We start from the raw sequence: 17752 nt of genomic DNA, 5'->3' as shown, positions 1-17752 counted from the left end.
AGAAGAACAAATGGAACCACCATTCTAGGCAGTTTATAGCAGCAAGTCAGTCTCTGCTGGGCTATGTCATTTTGGCTTACTAAACATGTGGATCGGATTTCCACATTTACCAACATATCCCTGTTCTCCCACTGATCACATACATATTCCCATTGTCTTTCTAGTTGATCAGTTTGTACCATAATAAACAAATAATTGATGCAATGCAAAGGATCAAAAAGGCTTTCTTGCAGGATGAGCTATATGGCAGCCCTTACCTTCACAAGAAAATCTGTCCACACTGAGTCGGTAGCCTGGATGACAGCTGCATATAAAACTCCCCAATGTATTGTGGCAGGAATGTTGGCAGGTTCGCTTCTCACTGGGTCGCCGGCATTCATTCACATCTGCACCAGACAGATGCAGGGCGCTAGAGACTTACAGCACAGCTAGGTCAGCCCAAGCTTGTAGCTGGGCAGAAATTCTTGTTGCTTAGCCATAAAGGGCCAGAAAGCATGAGGTATTGTGACATAAATAAATAAAATGTATTGTGTACATATACATAAATATATGCATACATACATATACACATACACATATATACACACACATACATACACTAATTCTGCAACAGTTAGCATATAGATAGTGAATAACTGTGGGCTCTCTTTTATTTTTCTTAATTATTTTTCTTAATCTCTTGTATTTTTCTTAATTTTATTTTTCTTAATTTCTAATCCAGCCCCCTGTTTGAGTAGGGGGCTGGACTAGAAGATCTCCAAGGTCCCTTCCAGCTCTATTCTGATTGATCTCTTAGGAATGGGAAGTGAATCTTCTTTGGATTTACAGTGAATTGTATCATTTGCTTTAATCACTGTAGAGTCAGAACAACAAAAGTACAACAAATGTGGGGAGAGAGGGAAAGGGTCTGTGTTGATATCAAAGGAGAGAATGTGGGTTGAAGAACTGCTTTTGTGCAAGTGCTTGGAAAGCAAAGGAAAAGACCAGGGATAAGAGGAGAAAGCAAACTCTAAAGCAACCAAAATCACTTTGAAAGTACAATATCATTTTATTAGTAGGCAAACAATAAAACAGGCACCCAGCCAAATACTTGTAGCTTACTAACCAAGAGCAAAACCAAAACCAGAAGTTATACACTCCAGGCCTACTACAGTGCAAAAAAAAGAAAAGTCAGACAAGTCAGACACAGTAGAAATTGCAGCATGACGTTGATAACTATTTTGATAAGCCCATCTGGGTGACTTTATTATTTATTATTTGTTTATTATTTGATCAAATTTGTATACTGCCCATGTCACCCAAGTGATTATATATCTTTTCCTATTATGTCAGCATGATAGCTGCATTATTCCTGAGATATGGTCAATGAATAGAAACAAATTGGCTGCAGGTTCTTTTTTTTATTATTAAAAAGTTTTACAAAAACAAAGTTTTACAATATATCCCCAAATCCCTCCCCACCCCAAACCCGCCCGCTGCAGGTTCTTGACTGATTATTCCCCCTGTCACCACTCAGAGCCAAGTCAGTTTGCTATTAATATTTTCTTATAAGAACACTTTAAGGAAAATATCTATGGAGGTTCTCAGTCATTCAGATCATGGTTGTTCCAAAAAGTGCTTTTTTCAAGCAGCAAGTAAAATTTCTTGAACATCTTCAAGGAAAATCAAGAAAGTCCTGTTGCTGTTCAAAGAAAGCAACTTGTGGGATGACAGTTTAAGCAATTCATATGTATGAGGGGAAATCTCATAGGTTTGATACTGAATGCAGCTTAGTGTCTGCTTGCGGGGGGGCTTGTACCTTGTACTACCACAATATTGAACAGGAAAAGTTTTCCATAATCATTTCTCAATTTGGGAAAATATCTCTGTTAAATTTAGATTTTATTTTATTTTATTTATTTTAATTCTATTTATATCCCGCCCTTCTCCGAAGACTCAGGGCGGCTTACAATTTAAGCACAAACCAATGTGCTTAGCAATAGCTTAGATATGTGACACTGTTAGGTTTACTAAAAATAACAAAGAACTCAAAAATACTAATCAGCCCCTTTTCAAATGTGCAGTTTTAGGAGCCCAAATAGCCATTGTCACTCTGATTTGCAGCAGTAAACCACACTGCAGCCTCCTGGAGTCTCAGTCAAAATAGGCTGTTTTCCAAAAACTAAAGCAGTGATGATAACATACCTGCCTGGACCTCATTTTTGAAATGAAATAAATCCTCCAAATGATTCAGTTCCAATTTGTTTTCCAGAAAGCTATAGCTGTCATAGAACTTTTAGGCTAGGGTAAACCACTCATTTTAGAAGAAAGGTATTTGCTGAACTCTCCAACAAAAGCAGAACCACTCACCCACACATGAATGTCGGTTGCCGTGAAGGTAGAATCCAGGATGACAGGAACATTGATAGCTGCCGATACTGTTTTGGCAGTGCTGCTGGCAAGGTGTTGTTAGGCACTCATCAGTATCTGGGATCAAGATGGTCAACACTATTGGCCCATGACAATCCATCCTACTGATGTTCCTTCTGCAATTTTTATTAAAAAAACTTCACACGGGCCTCCCTTCTTACAGTCCCAGTCTGACCCACCTTGACAACTGTGCCGGTCAGTCGCAAGTTGCATCCCTGGGCCACATTCACACACAAAGCCCCCTTCTGTGTTCACACAAAGCCCTTTGCAGGAACCACTCAGGCACTCATCAATATCTGCAGAAAAGAGATTTTTGTGGGTCAGCAAATATGAAGGCAGAAGAGACCGGCTGCATTAAAAGACAAAAATGGAGACAATTTCAGGGCTAAATGATCATAGTTGAAGAATAAGACATCTCTTATGACAGCAATGCATTTAAAGATATTCCCCTCATCCCTTCCCAGTGTGGGTGGAGTTTACCAGAATCAGTGGAAAACTGATTATGGATTCATATGGGACAGAACCAACAATTTACAACTGGCAGGATATCATCTGGTGTAAACCAAACTTCTGTGCCATGTAGACAAAGAGAATACTAGTTCTGCTTATTAAACATAGAGCTAGGGCTTTTTTTTCCAAAGCGTGCTAAAGCCATAATTTAAAAGACAAATTAAAAGATGCTCTTCGTAAAGAGGGTTAAAGTCGTGCATGCAAGTCACCTATGAGTGATTGACTAGTGCCGTAGTCTATGGAAATCAGACATCCAGTCTCTACAATACCACAAGTCATAGTGCCGAGGGAAGACACTACTACCAAGTGATCAGAAGGTTGGCTAAGTGTAATGGAGTAGTGGGTGGAATTGAGAACTTTAAAAAAAATTCAGAAGAAGGCAGTGCAAATCACTTTTATAGCGTCATGTCTGTGATGTCAGCAGTTGAGCTTGACTTGAAGAGATTCCTTTTACTTTTTGATTTATACAAAATCATTTCAGAACACTGAAGCCTATCATGACCCCTTTTCACTTTAGCACAGCCTCAATATTATTATTTTGGTCAGGGCTGGTTTAGCCTTGAGTTGTTGATATATTTGTGCATTTGTGTAAAGAGTATAAGTGTTTCAGTGAAAAAGATTTGTAGCGTATTTTTTTTAATGTAGTAAACAAAATAAACATGCCACTGATCAAATGCCAAACCCAGATACATTATCTTTCCCCTGAATTGCAAGTCTTATGCTCAAAAATACATTTCAGGATACTGAAACGTTGGGCCAGCCAAGATGTGTTACAATTATTGATCCAGCTTTTAATGAAGTCGCAGGCAATGTTTTGGACAAGGTTGACCCCTTTTCTTTTCCTCTCCTTTGCCCCCAACCCCCATCCCTTAGGGAGTGCTCTGAAGTATGTAAGACCCACAGGGCATATGATGTTAAGAGAATGGCTAGGACTGAAAATTTTGGACTTTCTGATTACTTGTTTCTCATTTAGGGGCAAAAAATTGAAAATGATTGCTCATACCAGATTTCAGCAGCAGGATCTGGGGATGTTCTGGAGCCATAGCTGTGTGGTCAGATGTTGACCAACCTTGCTATAGCAAAAGACCAATGACTTGCTGAGTCTAAAAGGGTAAAAACTCTATGACCCTTGTGTTGAAGGTCCGTTTCTCCTTACTCCCAGGGAGGGAGTTACCCCATTTTCTGGCTTACCCACACAACGTACACCATTAGCTGTTTCGGTCATAGAGAATCCCAGAGGGCACACTCTTGCCACCTCCTGGCAGCCCCCATGATTGCAGGTGAGATCACAGCCATACTCCCCACAGGCTCCAGGTGGGTCTGTGAAAAAGCAAGATGGGATAGTTTCACAGAGAGGTTTCAGTTAGGGGAAATCTGTAAGGTAATAAGAATGCAAGGGCTGTGAGAAGGGATGAGGTAGAGGAAAGCATCCCCAATTTCACTGCTGCATGAACAGAAATGTCTATCCTAGCATCTTTGATGATGATGATGATGATGATGATGATGATGATGATGATGATGGAAGGGACCTTGGAGGTCATCTACTCAAAACCGCTGCTCAGACAGGAAACCCAATACCATTTCAGACACATAGCTGTCCAGTCTCTTCTTAAAAACTTCCAGTGTTGGAGCATTCACAGCTTCTGGAGGGAGTTCATTCAACTGATTAATTGTTCTAGCTGTGGGGAAATTTCTCCTTAGTTCCAGGTTGCTTCTCTCTTTGGTTAGTTTCCATCCGTTGCTTCTTGTCCTGCCTTCAGGCACTTTGGAAAATAGCTTGACTCCCTCTTCTTTGTGGCAGCCCCTGAGATATTGGAACACTGCTATCATGTCACCCCTCACCCTTCTCTTTGTTAAACTACACATACCCAATTCCAGCAACCGTTACTTATATGTTTTAGCCTCCAGTCCCCTAATCATCTTTGTTCCTCTTCTCTGTACTCTTTCTACAGTCTCAATATCTTTTTTTAAAATTTTATTTATTTATAAACCAAACAAACATTGAATCAATAGCGGTCTATATCACAGTGTGAGGAGGAATAATATTGTCCCGTTACATATAAGAAAACAACCACAAAGAAAAGAAGAATAGTTCAATTAAAAGCTCTTTAAAACAACCAATTATACCATTGATTCTAAGATAAATAGTAATCTGTTTCCCCTCGTCCCCTCAACATCATAGTAAGCCGATCTGATTCCGCACAGTTCATTATTTTCTGTATTACTATTTGATCGGGTGGGCTAACATCCATCTTCCAATATTGGGCCCACACCAATCTTGCAGCAGTGGTTACATGTAGCAACAGGTACCACGCAGTTCTGTTTATATTTTGTGGTCTTATCCCCAATAAGAATACCTCAGGACACAATTGTATATAGTACCCCAACATCTCACTTAGCCATTTCTGAATATTCTTCCAGAATTTCATAGCCTCTCGACAGGTCCACCATTGGTGGAAATATGTACCTTCTTTGACACCACATTTCCAACAAGTTGAGGATGTTCCCGGGAACATTTTGGCTAGCCTGGCCGGCGGCAAATGCCAACGATATGCCATTATATATATTTTTTCTTTATATGCTATTGACCGAGTTAATTTAATGTTCTTAATCCAAATTTCGCTCCACCTTTCAGTATCTATTGAGTAACCTAAATCTCTCACCCAGGCATGGACCAAAGTCTTCGCGTCTTCATCTTCTTCCATAGCCATAAAAAATTTATAACATTTAGATATCTTTTTTACATCGTGGTGACAAATAGGACTGCAGAACCTGGAACGACTAGAATGGTAGCAAAGAGGGTTTTGATAGAAGTTAACATTTGTAGCTCAAGGTTGAACTATGGGGTCCTTGGTGGTCTCTGAGCTTGGTTGTTTTCTTGCAGACATTTCATTACCAAACTAAGTAACACCATCAGTGATGATGATGATGCACTAATTGACAATGTTGCCTAGTTTGGTAATGGAATGTCTGCAAGAAAAGAACCAACTCAGAGAGCACCAAGGACCCCACAAAGAGGATTTTCTGTTATCCTTTTACTGATATCCTGTGATCCTCTGGAGTTCTGCAGCTCAGAACTGGCAGTCCTGGAAAAGATCTTACAGAAAAGGCAAGATACACTGGCACAGCCCACAGAACGGAGAAACCCCCAGGTCCAAGAACTGCAGTATCATTTTCACTCAGCTATTCTTGGGTCTGCTTTCAGTGAAAACATCAAACACTATTTGCCTGTTACACTGTTAACACAGATTACCAAAACAATACATGTCCCAGAATCAACACCAACTTGATCACTCAGTCACAAAGAATAACAAACTCCCTACTGGTAAAGAAATGCAGAATAGTCTATGGCTTTCCAGGGATGATTTACATGCATTGTCATATTAAAGAATGAATGAAACAGAATCAGTGACATTAAGCATTAAAAATGGAGAGAGTGGAAATTTGATTCGAAGAATATGGGTCCCTTGCTGGGATCACTATAGCACTGGCTCTTAGGAATATCTGGCCATCCACAAGTTTATAAATTGTGGTTCCCATAATCGTGGAATCCATTAAATGATTTCAGTTATAATGAGTTTAGTTTTATTTAAATCTTTAAATTTGATTTCAATGCACTGATGTTAAAAGTTATAACAACTTTTATTATAATAAGATATAATAACAATATTAACCAATAAAGTAAAGTAAGTCCACAATTATTAACATTTAACTAAGATTGATGAAGATTATAGCCTAATACTATCTGGATGAGTACCACTTTTTCCCTCCTGTCTAAAATGTCCAAGAGGCCATATGAGCCATATATGCTGAGGTGTATAAAAAGCACAGTATCCTTGGTAATCATACACCATAGCGAGCTGTATAAATGTTCCTACAAATATAGAGCAGAACTTTCCCCACTCATTCTGTAGTACATATTTATTTATTTATTTATTTATTTATTTATTTATTTATTTATTTATTTATTTATTTGATTTATATACCGCCCTTCTCCTGAAGGACTCAGGGCGGTGTACAGGGCAATAAAATAAGAATACATTAGTTAAATAATATTAAAACCCAAATCCATCAGGCCAGGCCGGCTTGTTCGAATAGATAAGTTTTTAGATCACGCCGGAAGGAGTGAAGGTTGGGGGCCATCTGGAGTTCAGCTGGTAAGCGGTTCCAATGATGATCTCATCCTACCTCAGAAAGCTGTTCCCCATTTCCCAGTTTTTCAGTTCTGCCATCTTTCTCTTTGTTCTCCCTTTAGAGGGCTATGACGATGGGAGGAACTGCACCACAGGGTGTTTTTGGCTTTGTTGTTATGGGGAAATGATGTATAACTAAGATATAGAATGAAATTAAAAAAAAACGGCAATCCACTCCATAGACTCTCTCTTATGGCTCCCAGATTTTAAAATATATCCTAAAGCCACAAACTGAAGGTATCATCTTATGGCACCGGGCAAACCCTCCATAGGAATCATGCATACTGTCGGTAAACAGTACTCCTGATAGTATTTCAGGAAGTGCAGCTTACCTTGACAGGTGACACCCTGCCTTCCGTCTCGGCAGGCACAGACATTGGGAGCTATGCAGAAGCCGCTGCCACAGCCGAAGGAACAGAGTGCTATGAGGAGGACCAAGAAAATATCCATTAGACTTGGGAAGAATTATATATACGTGAGTATGTGTGCGTGTAGAATTGCAGACAGAATGGCTATGGTAAGGGATGCCGGTAGTTATAGTTCAGCAATATCTGGAGGACTGTAGTTTTCTAGCTCTAAAGTGAGCAACACTTCATCAAAAGTAAAAAAGGTTATCCATAGAGTAATTACGGTAGTGTAAAATCAGAGTTCCCAGATCAGTTGGAAGAACAAAATGCCCTAAAAGCTAATCTGTAAGCTGAGCTTCAGTGCTGAGTATTTTACTGGAGTGCAATCATCTATAGCATGGTGGGATGTTGGTCCTACTTGTCCCATAAAGGGCAGCTCTGGTCACTGTTCATATCAGTTGCAGCGCTGTCTGTTGCTTTTACTCTCTGTCTGCTTTCCTTTGGAACCCCTTGTGTGCTCGCTTAAGATTGTGATAACCCTTGCAGCAAAACATCAATGAACATCAGTTTGCTAATAAGGATTAAAAGTAATAATAATATAGTGCCGGCCACATAATGTAGTGATTCTGCAACAGGTTCTAGAAACTTACGCAGAGTGCACTGTCCACTGGCTGGAGATGGTATCCATCCAGGACAGCACCCACTTCCAAAACCAGAGAGACAAATATGTGGTCCAATGCGACGCCTACAAGATGGAAGAAACAGTTTGAGAACCAACCTCCCTCCCTCCCTTCCTTTCTCTTTTTTCCTTTTTGTTTGTACATAGTAATTGAGCATTATGTATGCAGAAAGAGATTTAAATACTGTGGATAAAGTGCAAGCCAGTCTGACCTGCAACTATTTAAGCCAGCCACAGAGCTTCTCTAGCTGGACACAGAATGCCAGCAAAATGTAACAGCATGTTAGACTAAAAATGTAATTGATGCTGTGTTTGAGACACAAGAAAAGTATTTGGATGAAAGGTACAGTGGGGTCAAATTACATAGAAAAACAATTCTTCCTTGGCAGGAGGGAACACAGACTTTCAGAAGTTATCAGTTTAATAGTTTATAGTAGCCAGATTTGGTGGTTGTCCAAAATATTTTGGAGAACAAAATAACATCCTATCCAGCCTAGTCAGAGGACCACAGTACATTTATTTATTTATTTATTTATTTAATTTATATACCGCCCTTCTCTCAAGAGACTCAGGGCGGTTAACAGGGCAATACGTAAAAGACAAATACAAAAGTTAAAATTATTAAAACATGATTAAACAATGCCCATAGTATAAATAGTACAAATTTAAAATTAAAGTCATAATAACAAACCCACCCCATCCCATCAGGCCAGGCCCGCTTCCTTAAAGAGATGGGTTTTAAGGTCGCGCCGGAAGGAGCGGAGGTCGGGCGCCATACATAAAGGCAGACAAGAGATTTTGACCCAAAAGGAATAACATTGTGAGCATCTCTCTTCATCCTTAGTAGTAAGATCTTAAGAAATTAAACTTCAACCCGCACACCAGCCTCAGCCTTCTTACTGTGGCTGTTGTGCAAGTGTCTACTCTCTGGGTTGATAGAGGATGAGGATAGGGAAAGAAAAGGACAGAAAAGCTGGGGGAACAAACAAATCAGGTTTCCAGCAAGCATCCCATCTCATCACTTCCTGACTGCATTTGCAGAAAAATATAGAAAAATATATATAATTATGAAAGGGATTCTCGCGGGTGTCTGTATGTGTAGATCCAGAGTCTCGGGTTTCTTCCCACGTTCCTTTCATCTTTCTGAAGATGAAAGGAACGCGGGAAGAAACCCGAGACTCTGGATCTACATATATATATATATATATATATATATATATATATATATATATATATATATATATATATATATATATATGGTATATATATATATATATATATATGAAAGCAGTTGCTCTTTTGATCATTGTGACAGGGGCTGAATGCGAGACATTGTGATGCCCTGGCTTCAGAGAGAGTAGGAGAAATCCCAAGAGGAAATGAGGCAGGAATTCTCACCAATGCAAAACTCGGGGGGGAAAACTGCCAGCAACATCGAGACTGGGGCATGTGTTTTTTATTGACCTGGCATGGCTGCTGTTGGGCTGGCATGAGTCCAACAAATGGAGGCAGAACAGGGGAGAAGAAGCTCATTTCTAGACAGAAGTGCAGCTGTGCTGTCGGGCAGGATGATGAGCTGACTGGCTGCCAGCCAGAGCTATTGTAGAGAAATGTTGAGACAGCAGTCCTATTGGTTCAGGCTACTATATAGGTGATGTGGAATGGAGCGGTTATTTGGGTACTGCTGCCAGTCTGATCCAAAGTTGGAGAGAGAGATTGCTGAAGAGGAAAGGGGAAAAAAGGTTGCAAAACAAAGTGGCTGTAAAAAAAAGGTGGAGAGTGAAGATACATGAACGTAGGAGCAGTTGTAAATTCCTAGTAGAGGGGGTGGAGAAAAAAAAGTCTACAGGTTTCCCTGAAGGAAAGGAAGGGAAGTGATGACATCCTCACATACGGCATGACCCAAGACAGGAAGAAGGGAAGGAAGGAGACAGCACAAAGCCCTAGGGGAGAATTAACCAGAAGACCCTGAAAGAGCTTCTTTTTCCAAGGGAGGGGAAGGTGATCAGTGCTAAGCACACAAGCCGTAAATCCAGCATACTCCTTTCCCATCCCCCCTGTTTTTTCTGAGCCAATTTCTATCTTTACAAACTGGAATACACCTCCAGCTCTAAAAGAACTAAGTGACACTGTGATAGAGACACAAGAGGTGTGGATGTTGACCAAAGATGGTCACAATCTTTGCATAAGATGTGCCAGAGAACAGAGAAGTCACTCAGTGAAGCCTAATGGTTATTTTGCTCATTGCACGGGTTCAGAAGGACTATCTTCATGCATAGAATAGTGATGCAATCATTCCCTGTGCTGGGTTCAGGTTGCTCATGAGTTACAGAAAAGTGCCCTGTTGGGCTTGCAGGATAAAGTTCTCTTCCCATACAAAAGAAAATGGAGCACCCACCTTACAAATTGCATTAATAAAATGAGACAAGGCTGTTGAAACAAAAGAGGACTCGGAGTATGCAAAAAGGAAAAAGCTACACCCAGACATATGGCATGGATAATCAAAGCAGAAGTTCTTCCTGAGACTAAAATATAAGAACTAATCATCATCACTAACATGAACTGAAACACATCTATGCCTATTGCCACAGATGCAGAAACATGGGATAAGATGGCATCCTGAAACCAGGACATTCAGTGAAGGAAACACACCATTGCCCCCTCCATCTTGCTTCCAAGCACAGCCCCTCAGTCCTGTAGCCAACTGTTTTCCTCATTTTGGCAAACTGGTTTAACTGGACGTTCAGTCCTCAACTGCAGCTTTGGACTGCACGACCTTCAACTATTTGGTCACCTCTAAGATTCTGCCAAGCTGGAGAGGCATGAATAAAAGGAAGGAAGGGAAGGGAAGGGAAGGGAAGGGAAGGGAAGGGAAGGGAGGAAGGAAGGAAGGAAGGAAGGAAGGGAGGGAAGGAGGGAGGGAGGGAGGAAGGAAGGAAGGAAGGAATGATGGAAGGAAGGGAGGGAGGGCAGAAGGAAGGAAAGGAGGGAGGGCAGAAGGAAGGAAGGAAGGAAGCGGAAAGAAGGAGGGAGGGAGGGTGGAAGGAAGGAAGGAAGGAGGGAGGAAGGAGGGAGGGCAGAAGGAAGGAAGGAAGGAAGGAAGGAGGAAGGAAGGAAGGGAAGGAGGGAGGGCAGAAGGAAGGAAGGAAGGAAGGCGGAAAGAAGGAGGGAGGGAGGGTGGAAGGAAGGAAGGAAGGAGGGAGGAAGGAGGGAGGGCAGAAGGAAGGAAGGAAGGAAGGAAGGAAGGAAGAAAGAAAAGAAGGAGGGAGGGAGGAAGGAAGGAATGATGGAAGGAAGGGAGGGAGGGCAGAAGGAAGGAAGGAAGGAAGGCGGAAAGAAGGAGGGAGGGAGGGAGGGAGGGTGGAAGGAAGGAAGGAGGGAGGAAGGAGGGAGGGCAGAAGGAAGGAAGGAAGGAAGGAGGAAGGAAGGGAAGGAGGGAGGGAGGAAGGAAGGAAGGAATGATGGAAGGAAGGGAGGGAGGGCAGAAGGAAGGAAGGAAGGAAGGCGGAAAGAAGGAGGGAGGGAGGGTGGAAGGAAGGAAGGAAGGAGGGAGGAAGGAGGGAGGGCAGAAGGAAGGAAGGAAGGAAGGAAGAAAGAAAAGAAGGAGGGAGGGAGGGCGGAAGGAAGGAAGGAAGGAAAGAAGGAAGGAAGGAAGGGAAGGAGGGAGAGCGGAAGGAAGGAAAGGAAGAAGGAAGGGCGGAGGGAGGGAGGGAGGAAGGAAGGAAGAGCCAATTCCCGCTTCTCCAAGCAAGCGCCGCCGTCTCCCAGCAGGCGCACCAACGCCGCCTCAGAAGGCACCGACTCCCTCCCGCGGCGCCTCCTCCCCGAGCGCTCGCCCGGCACAGCGTTAGAAGCGCTCGCTGCCCCCAGCTCGTGTGGCGCGCGCGCGCGGGGGGGGGGGCGGGATGGCGAGGGGGCGTCGTCCTCTCGTTCTCCAGTCAGCCTCAGGGGAATTCGGGGGGGGGGGAGGAGAGGAAGGGGGGGAGAGAAGTGTAGCTCTACTACGGCAAGGCTTCTCCCCGTCGGTGGATGGCTATTGGCGGCGGCGGAGGGGTACCTCTCTACGGCGAAGTTGGCCGGCTTCCTCCTTCCCGTGTAGGCTCTCCCCTGAGTGCCGTGGAGGAGCACAGCCACCCAAGCAGCCTGGAAGAGCAGCCCGGCCAGCATGACAGCGTCTCCCAGTCGGCAGAGACGCTTTGCTCCCTCCGAAGCCTCTTTTCCCTTCCCTGCCCGCCCTCTCCCTTCCCCACAGGCCCCCTACTACAGCATGGCTTGCACTGTCTGGACTCTTCCCGCCAGAGAGGCGGCCGGGGGCGCCTTCAGGGCAGAGGAGGGGAGCGAGGATCAGCGCTCTCAAGCTGGGGGCAGCGGCGGCGGCGGCGGCGTGGGGAGAAAGCTCCTCCCCACGAGGCCAGGCTCAGATTGCGGCGGGGCTCCCCAGCCCGGCTGTTCCGAGTGGAAAAAAACATTGCCTGTGTGCAAAGGGCGGGCGGGCGGGCGAGCGTGCGTGCGTACAAAAGGGGGACTCGCTTCGCCCCACCCTCCGCGAGAGAGAGAGAGAGAGAGAGGGGTAGCGCAGAGTAAAGGAACCAGGAGAGGCGATGTGGGGGAGGCTCCCGGGCTTGAAAACGCAGCAGCTTTGTTGTTACACTAAGAAGAGCCCCCCCACCCCAGCCCCATTTTCTAGGACAGCGTTTCCCAACCTTAGGAACTTGAAGATGCGTGGACTTCAACTCCCAGAATTCCCCAGCCAGCTATGCTGGCTGGGGAATTCTGGGAGTTGAAGTCCACGCATCTTAATTTAATTTAATATTTGCATTTGTATACCGCCCTTTCCCTGAGGACTCAGGGCGGTTTACAGGGAATTAAAATTGAAACATACAAAAGTTAAAACCAATTAAAAAAGCATTAAATTCACCCTGTAGATTAAAACCCCAGTTAAAATTTTCTCCTCAGCCTGGGCCCGAGAGCTCAAAGAGCCAGGTCTTCAGGCCCCGGCGGAATGATCGGAGGTCGGGAGCAGTCCTCAGCTCTACCGGCAGCTGGTTCCAGAGGGCAGGCGCTCCCACTGAGAAGGCCCTATCCCTGGGTGTCACCCGCCGGCAATCTCTCACCGGCGGAACCCTGAGCAGACCCTCCCTGTGGGAGCGCACTGGGCGAAGGGCGTTTGATGCCGGCAGCAGGTGTTCCCTCAAATAACCCGGACCCAGGCCATGTAGGGCTTTATAGGTGATAACCAGCACCTTGAATTTCACCCGGAGGGCAACCGGAAGCCAATGCAGCTCGCGGAGTAGAGGTGTTACATGGGAGTATCGGGAAACCCCCATTACAACTCGCGCGGCCGCATTCTGCACCAGTTGAAGCCTCCGAGTGGTCTTCAAGGGCAGCCCCATGTAGAGAGCGTTGCAGTAGTCCAAACGGGAGGTCACAAGCGCATGAGTGACTGTGCGTAGGGCGTCTCGGTCCAGATAGGGACGCAACTGGCGCACCAGGCGAACCTGTGCAAAAGCCCCCCTGGTCACGGCTCCTATGTGATCTTCAAAATTGAGCCGTGAATCCAGGAGGACGCCCAAGTTGCGAGCCCTATCAACGGGGGGTAACACCTCACCCCCCATCGTTAGAGGTGGAATAACTTGGTTAACCCGAGATGCCGATATGCACAGCCACTCAGTCTTGGCGGGATTGAGACGAAGCCTGTTTCTCCCCATCCAGACCTGAACCGCCTCCAGGCACCGGGACATCACGGAGAGGGCATCACTGGGTTGGTTCGGGGTGGAAAGAAAAAGTTGGGTATCATCAGCGTACTGGTGATCTTCAAGTTCCTAAGGTTGGGAAACGCTGTTCTAGGAGTCTCCTTTCCCCACATCTGGTGTGTGGAATGTCCCCCTCCTCCCCTTTCCCCTCCCTGGGCTGCTTTCACGTCTGGACCGTAGAGGAGCCGCGGCACATGAAAGGCTTCCAAAGCAGCTCCGAGGGGGATGAGGACCCGAGGCGCATCCGATGGGAACAGCAGACTAGGCTGTTGCACCCCCCCCTTGCAATACATTGGGGGCCTTGTTCCAGAGAGGAGCTGCAAAGCTGGGGCCGGGAAGGGGGAAGGGGAAAAGCGGGGAGAAGAGAGAGAGAAAGAGAAGAAAAAAACAAACCTCAACCAAAATCGCTTCAGTTGCCCAGCTGTCGTTTCGGATTTTCCACTCGTGAAAAAACAGGTGTTGTTTCAGGAGGAGAACAAAACCGCCCTCTGAGAGACCAGCAGCCCATGTTTAAGCAGGGCTTGCATAAGCCTGGTTTATTGAACAACCCTTGCTTGCCTTATCCTGATAAACTAAGCTATTAAACCTGGTTTACTAACAACAATGATTCACACAAACTATATCAAAACCAAGCAACCAACATTAAGGTTATAGCGTAACGACTGCTCCACGACTGTAGATTACCAAGCGGAGCACATTCATGCATTTGTATAAGTAGATATAAAAAGAGCTTAGCCGGCACATATTCTTCAATAGAATCATCATTAATAGCCATCATTAATAAAAAATAGAACACTTATCACAGAGTAGAAATAGACGCAGCTATTAATATGATTCACTCTAATCCAGTTCAGAAGTTCAAGAAGGAAATTCATCAGAGAGAAAAGCATGAAAATTAAGATAGATTCTCTGAAGGGATAGGCAAAAAGGAAAGATTAAACACAAGGGAATTGGATCTCCTTAATGAAAAATAGCAAGTCTTGCTCACTAGACATAAGGAATCTATTGTGCTGTCTCAATAATTACACCGGCAGCCCAGCCTATTTCTCCTCCAGAGATTGCATTTTCCCCACCACTCTAATAACAAAGATTCCCTTCCTCTACAAATGTATCATTTGGAATTGCCCAAATGGCCATTCTTAGCTCAACTAGTGTTACTGCCACAGGCAGTAATAGGTAATAAGCAATCCAGTACCAACCTTCGTCAGGGTTATGCAAGTTGGGTAGTGTAAACAAGTTTTATGTTTAGCAGATGCAGAGCACTTCCCCTGTAACCCTTAAACTTGGAAATGTTCAAAGAATCACTCAAAGCACTAACAATCCTATTGCAAAAGCAATTAGGCAATCTGTTAGCATTTTAGAGGCTAAAAGACTTATTTATGCTCGCTCAGGTTTAGCTTTTGCAGATTGTGGTCCAATTCATGAATCCATATTTTACCAAAGACCCCTTCTTGGCCACCTATTCTATTTTATGATCTGAAAGATTAATCCATCAAACTTATTTTCTGTTGATTTTTCTCAAAAATAAAACTGCACATATCAAATATACTCGGGATTATTGTCAGGAGGGGCTCTCTTCCAATTAGGATGTGTCATGTTTGCCTGCATAGTGCTGTACTTGCCTCCTGGTTCCACGAGTGAGATTAAAAAAGCAGGAGGGGGAATTTAGTGTTCTCTCCTTCAAAAACCTGATTTGAACGGCGGATGAAATTATGGCGAGGTGGGGGGAAACTACCCACGGAACATCATTAGAAATTGAGAATTAGCCTTTCCCCCAAATCTCTGAGAAACCTTTAACATCTTATACAAAAAGCGAGTAGGAGGAAACCAGAAGAGAAAGCATGAAGGAAACAGTACTATGGCTTCCATTCTCATCCAAAGCATTTGGCACCATCTTTCTGCCTCCACCCCACCCTTTACAGAGAGTGTTGTAAAGCAATGGAGTGATATATAAGTCTAAGTGTTATTGCTGTCGCTATTGCTATACTTGCACCACAATGACTCTCACAAGTCACATTGTTTTTTGGAGTAGGAGGAAAACCAACAACAGCATCATTATGTTTGCTGGCTTCAAGGAGATACTTACTCCTTACTTACTTGCTTCCCTGGGCTACAAAGCCTATAGCTCCATCAAATTGTATTTGTTCATGTTGGAAAAAGAAACCAATAATTCTTCAAGAAAATCTCTTTTTGCTGTTTATTTGTAATGCTCTACAGTTTTAGGTATCTTATTTTTTTTTTATGGTCAGCTGAGCTACAGGTTCAGGGGAAGAGTGGTCCTGGGAATAACAATTAAAAATTGGGCGATGAAATAACCTTTAAGGTTCGTGCTTTTCATGCTTCTGTCAGTATTAAGTAAACAATTTTGTATAGGAAACAGGAATCTTCTACATAATATGCTGGCTTTCTAAAACACGAAGATTTCTAACAGTTATGCATATGCACATTTTGAAATAAACCCTAAACGACTGAACCTTATTTTTATTTATATTTATATATATATTTTCTTAATAAGCATTCAGCAGTGCAAATGTCCTGATTTTGTGGTTTTTACAGGTGAACTGTAATCTCTCAATTAACTCCCCTTTAATCAAAAAGTCCTGAACATCAGTATGAGATTCACTGCATCTAGGAATTATGAATTATTTGTATTAACTCAAAGGTGCTTTTTTCTTCAAAAGGCAATTGGACTGTTTGTTTTTTTCCTTTGAGGAAGAAAACATTTTGCTTCTCATCCAAGAAGCATCAGTTCTGATGAGGGGGGCGGGGTATGGAAGGATAGATATTGACAGTTGAGACTGGATGGTGGGGAGATGGAAGGATCAGTTCTGATATGATGGTGGGTGGAAGGATTGTATTTCTTTACAGCAAGGGCGTCAAACTCACCACGTCACATGACGTGTCACGACATATCGCGACTCTTTTTGCATTGCCAGCAATGGGGTGGGCACGGCTTTGCTATGATGAACACCCCTGCTTTACAGTTATCTGGTCATTAACACTCTTTGAGAATGTTGAGACCACTTGGGGGTTTATCTGTGCCCTCAAGGTCACTTGAACCTTTTCATTAACTATTTGTATTATCTGAACCTTTGTTAATTGTACAATATGTGAATACATAATGCCTTTTTTAAAAGCTGTTTTCCCAAGATGCTTTTGCTGAAGTATTATGAGTATTACACAGAATATGTAACTTACATGATGTGGGGATGTGGTTGATAAATACACTCAGATATGCAGAAGAGATAAAAGGTAGGAAGATCAAAGGGGTATTGCATGAATGACATGGCAAAGTGGTGTGAGATGGTCAGAAGCACTCATCATTTCTTAGCAAAGTGTTGATAAAGGGCATTTGTGAAAAATTGACTCAAAAATAAGAGTATCTGCCGTTGTAAATAGATTGTCTTTAAAAGTCAGTATTGAAGATGAAAAGTTTACGGTACAACACAGACTGATGTGAAAGTGGATTTTAAAATGACAGGCTGTAAGAATGAGATGGAAAAAATGCTACACAGAAAGTATAAATGAAACCAGGTTATGTCTTAATCATTGAAAGGGATATAAAAATATCAAATCAAAGTTGATATGACCTGGACAACTTTTCTATATTGGATTTACAAGAGACTTGTTAACTTCTTGAAGTATGTTGTTAAGAAGGGACAATGAAAAAAAGGAAATTAAAATCTAGGATATTATTTGAAGAAATAATATTGTTAAAAGTAAACAGGAATATAAACTTGGTTTATTTGATCAAGTTTAAAGTTGTTATCTCTGATAACCCTTGATTTTTTTGCTAACCACGACTAATCCAGGAGGCATTAAGTATCATTTGTAGATAAGAGAGGGGATATGGAAAGAAAA

General features: G+C 43.2%; 1 protein-coding gene across 1 annotated transcript in view; it reads right to left on the bottom strand.

The window, feature by feature from the left end:
• VWCE (von Willebrand factor C and EGF domains) overlaps nucleotides 1-12305 on the bottom strand; it is a gene marked incomplete at both ends in the record, with an annotated part of 31059 nt that extends 18754 nt beyond the window's left edge. Inside the window, 7 exons of the mRNA XM_083359847.1 lie at nucleotides 258-386; nucleotides 2350-2466; nucleotides 2589-2705; nucleotides 4111-4239; nucleotides 7445-7534; nucleotides 8110-8204; nucleotides 12196-12305. Of these exons, the coding sequence (XP_083215973.1) occupies nucleotides 258-386; nucleotides 2350-2466; nucleotides 2589-2705; nucleotides 4111-4239; nucleotides 7445-7534; nucleotides 8110-8204; nucleotides 12196-12305 (787 nt within the window). The remainder of the gene's footprint in view (nucleotides 1-257; nucleotides 387-2349; nucleotides 2467-2588; nucleotides 2706-4110; nucleotides 4240-7444; nucleotides 7535-8109; nucleotides 8205-12195) is intronic.
• Between the last annotated feature and the right edge of the window lie 5447 nt (nucleotides 12306-17752).

This window comes from Vipera ursinii (assembly GCF_947247035.1).
Source record: "Vipera ursinii genome assembly, chromosome: 1".
Taxonomy (NCBI): domain Eukaryota; kingdom Metazoa; phylum Chordata; class Lepidosauria; order Squamata; family Viperidae; genus Vipera; species Vipera ursinii.
The sequence above is the reverse complement of the archived record's forward strand: the minus strand, read 5'-3'. Positions and strand labels throughout refer to the sequence as shown.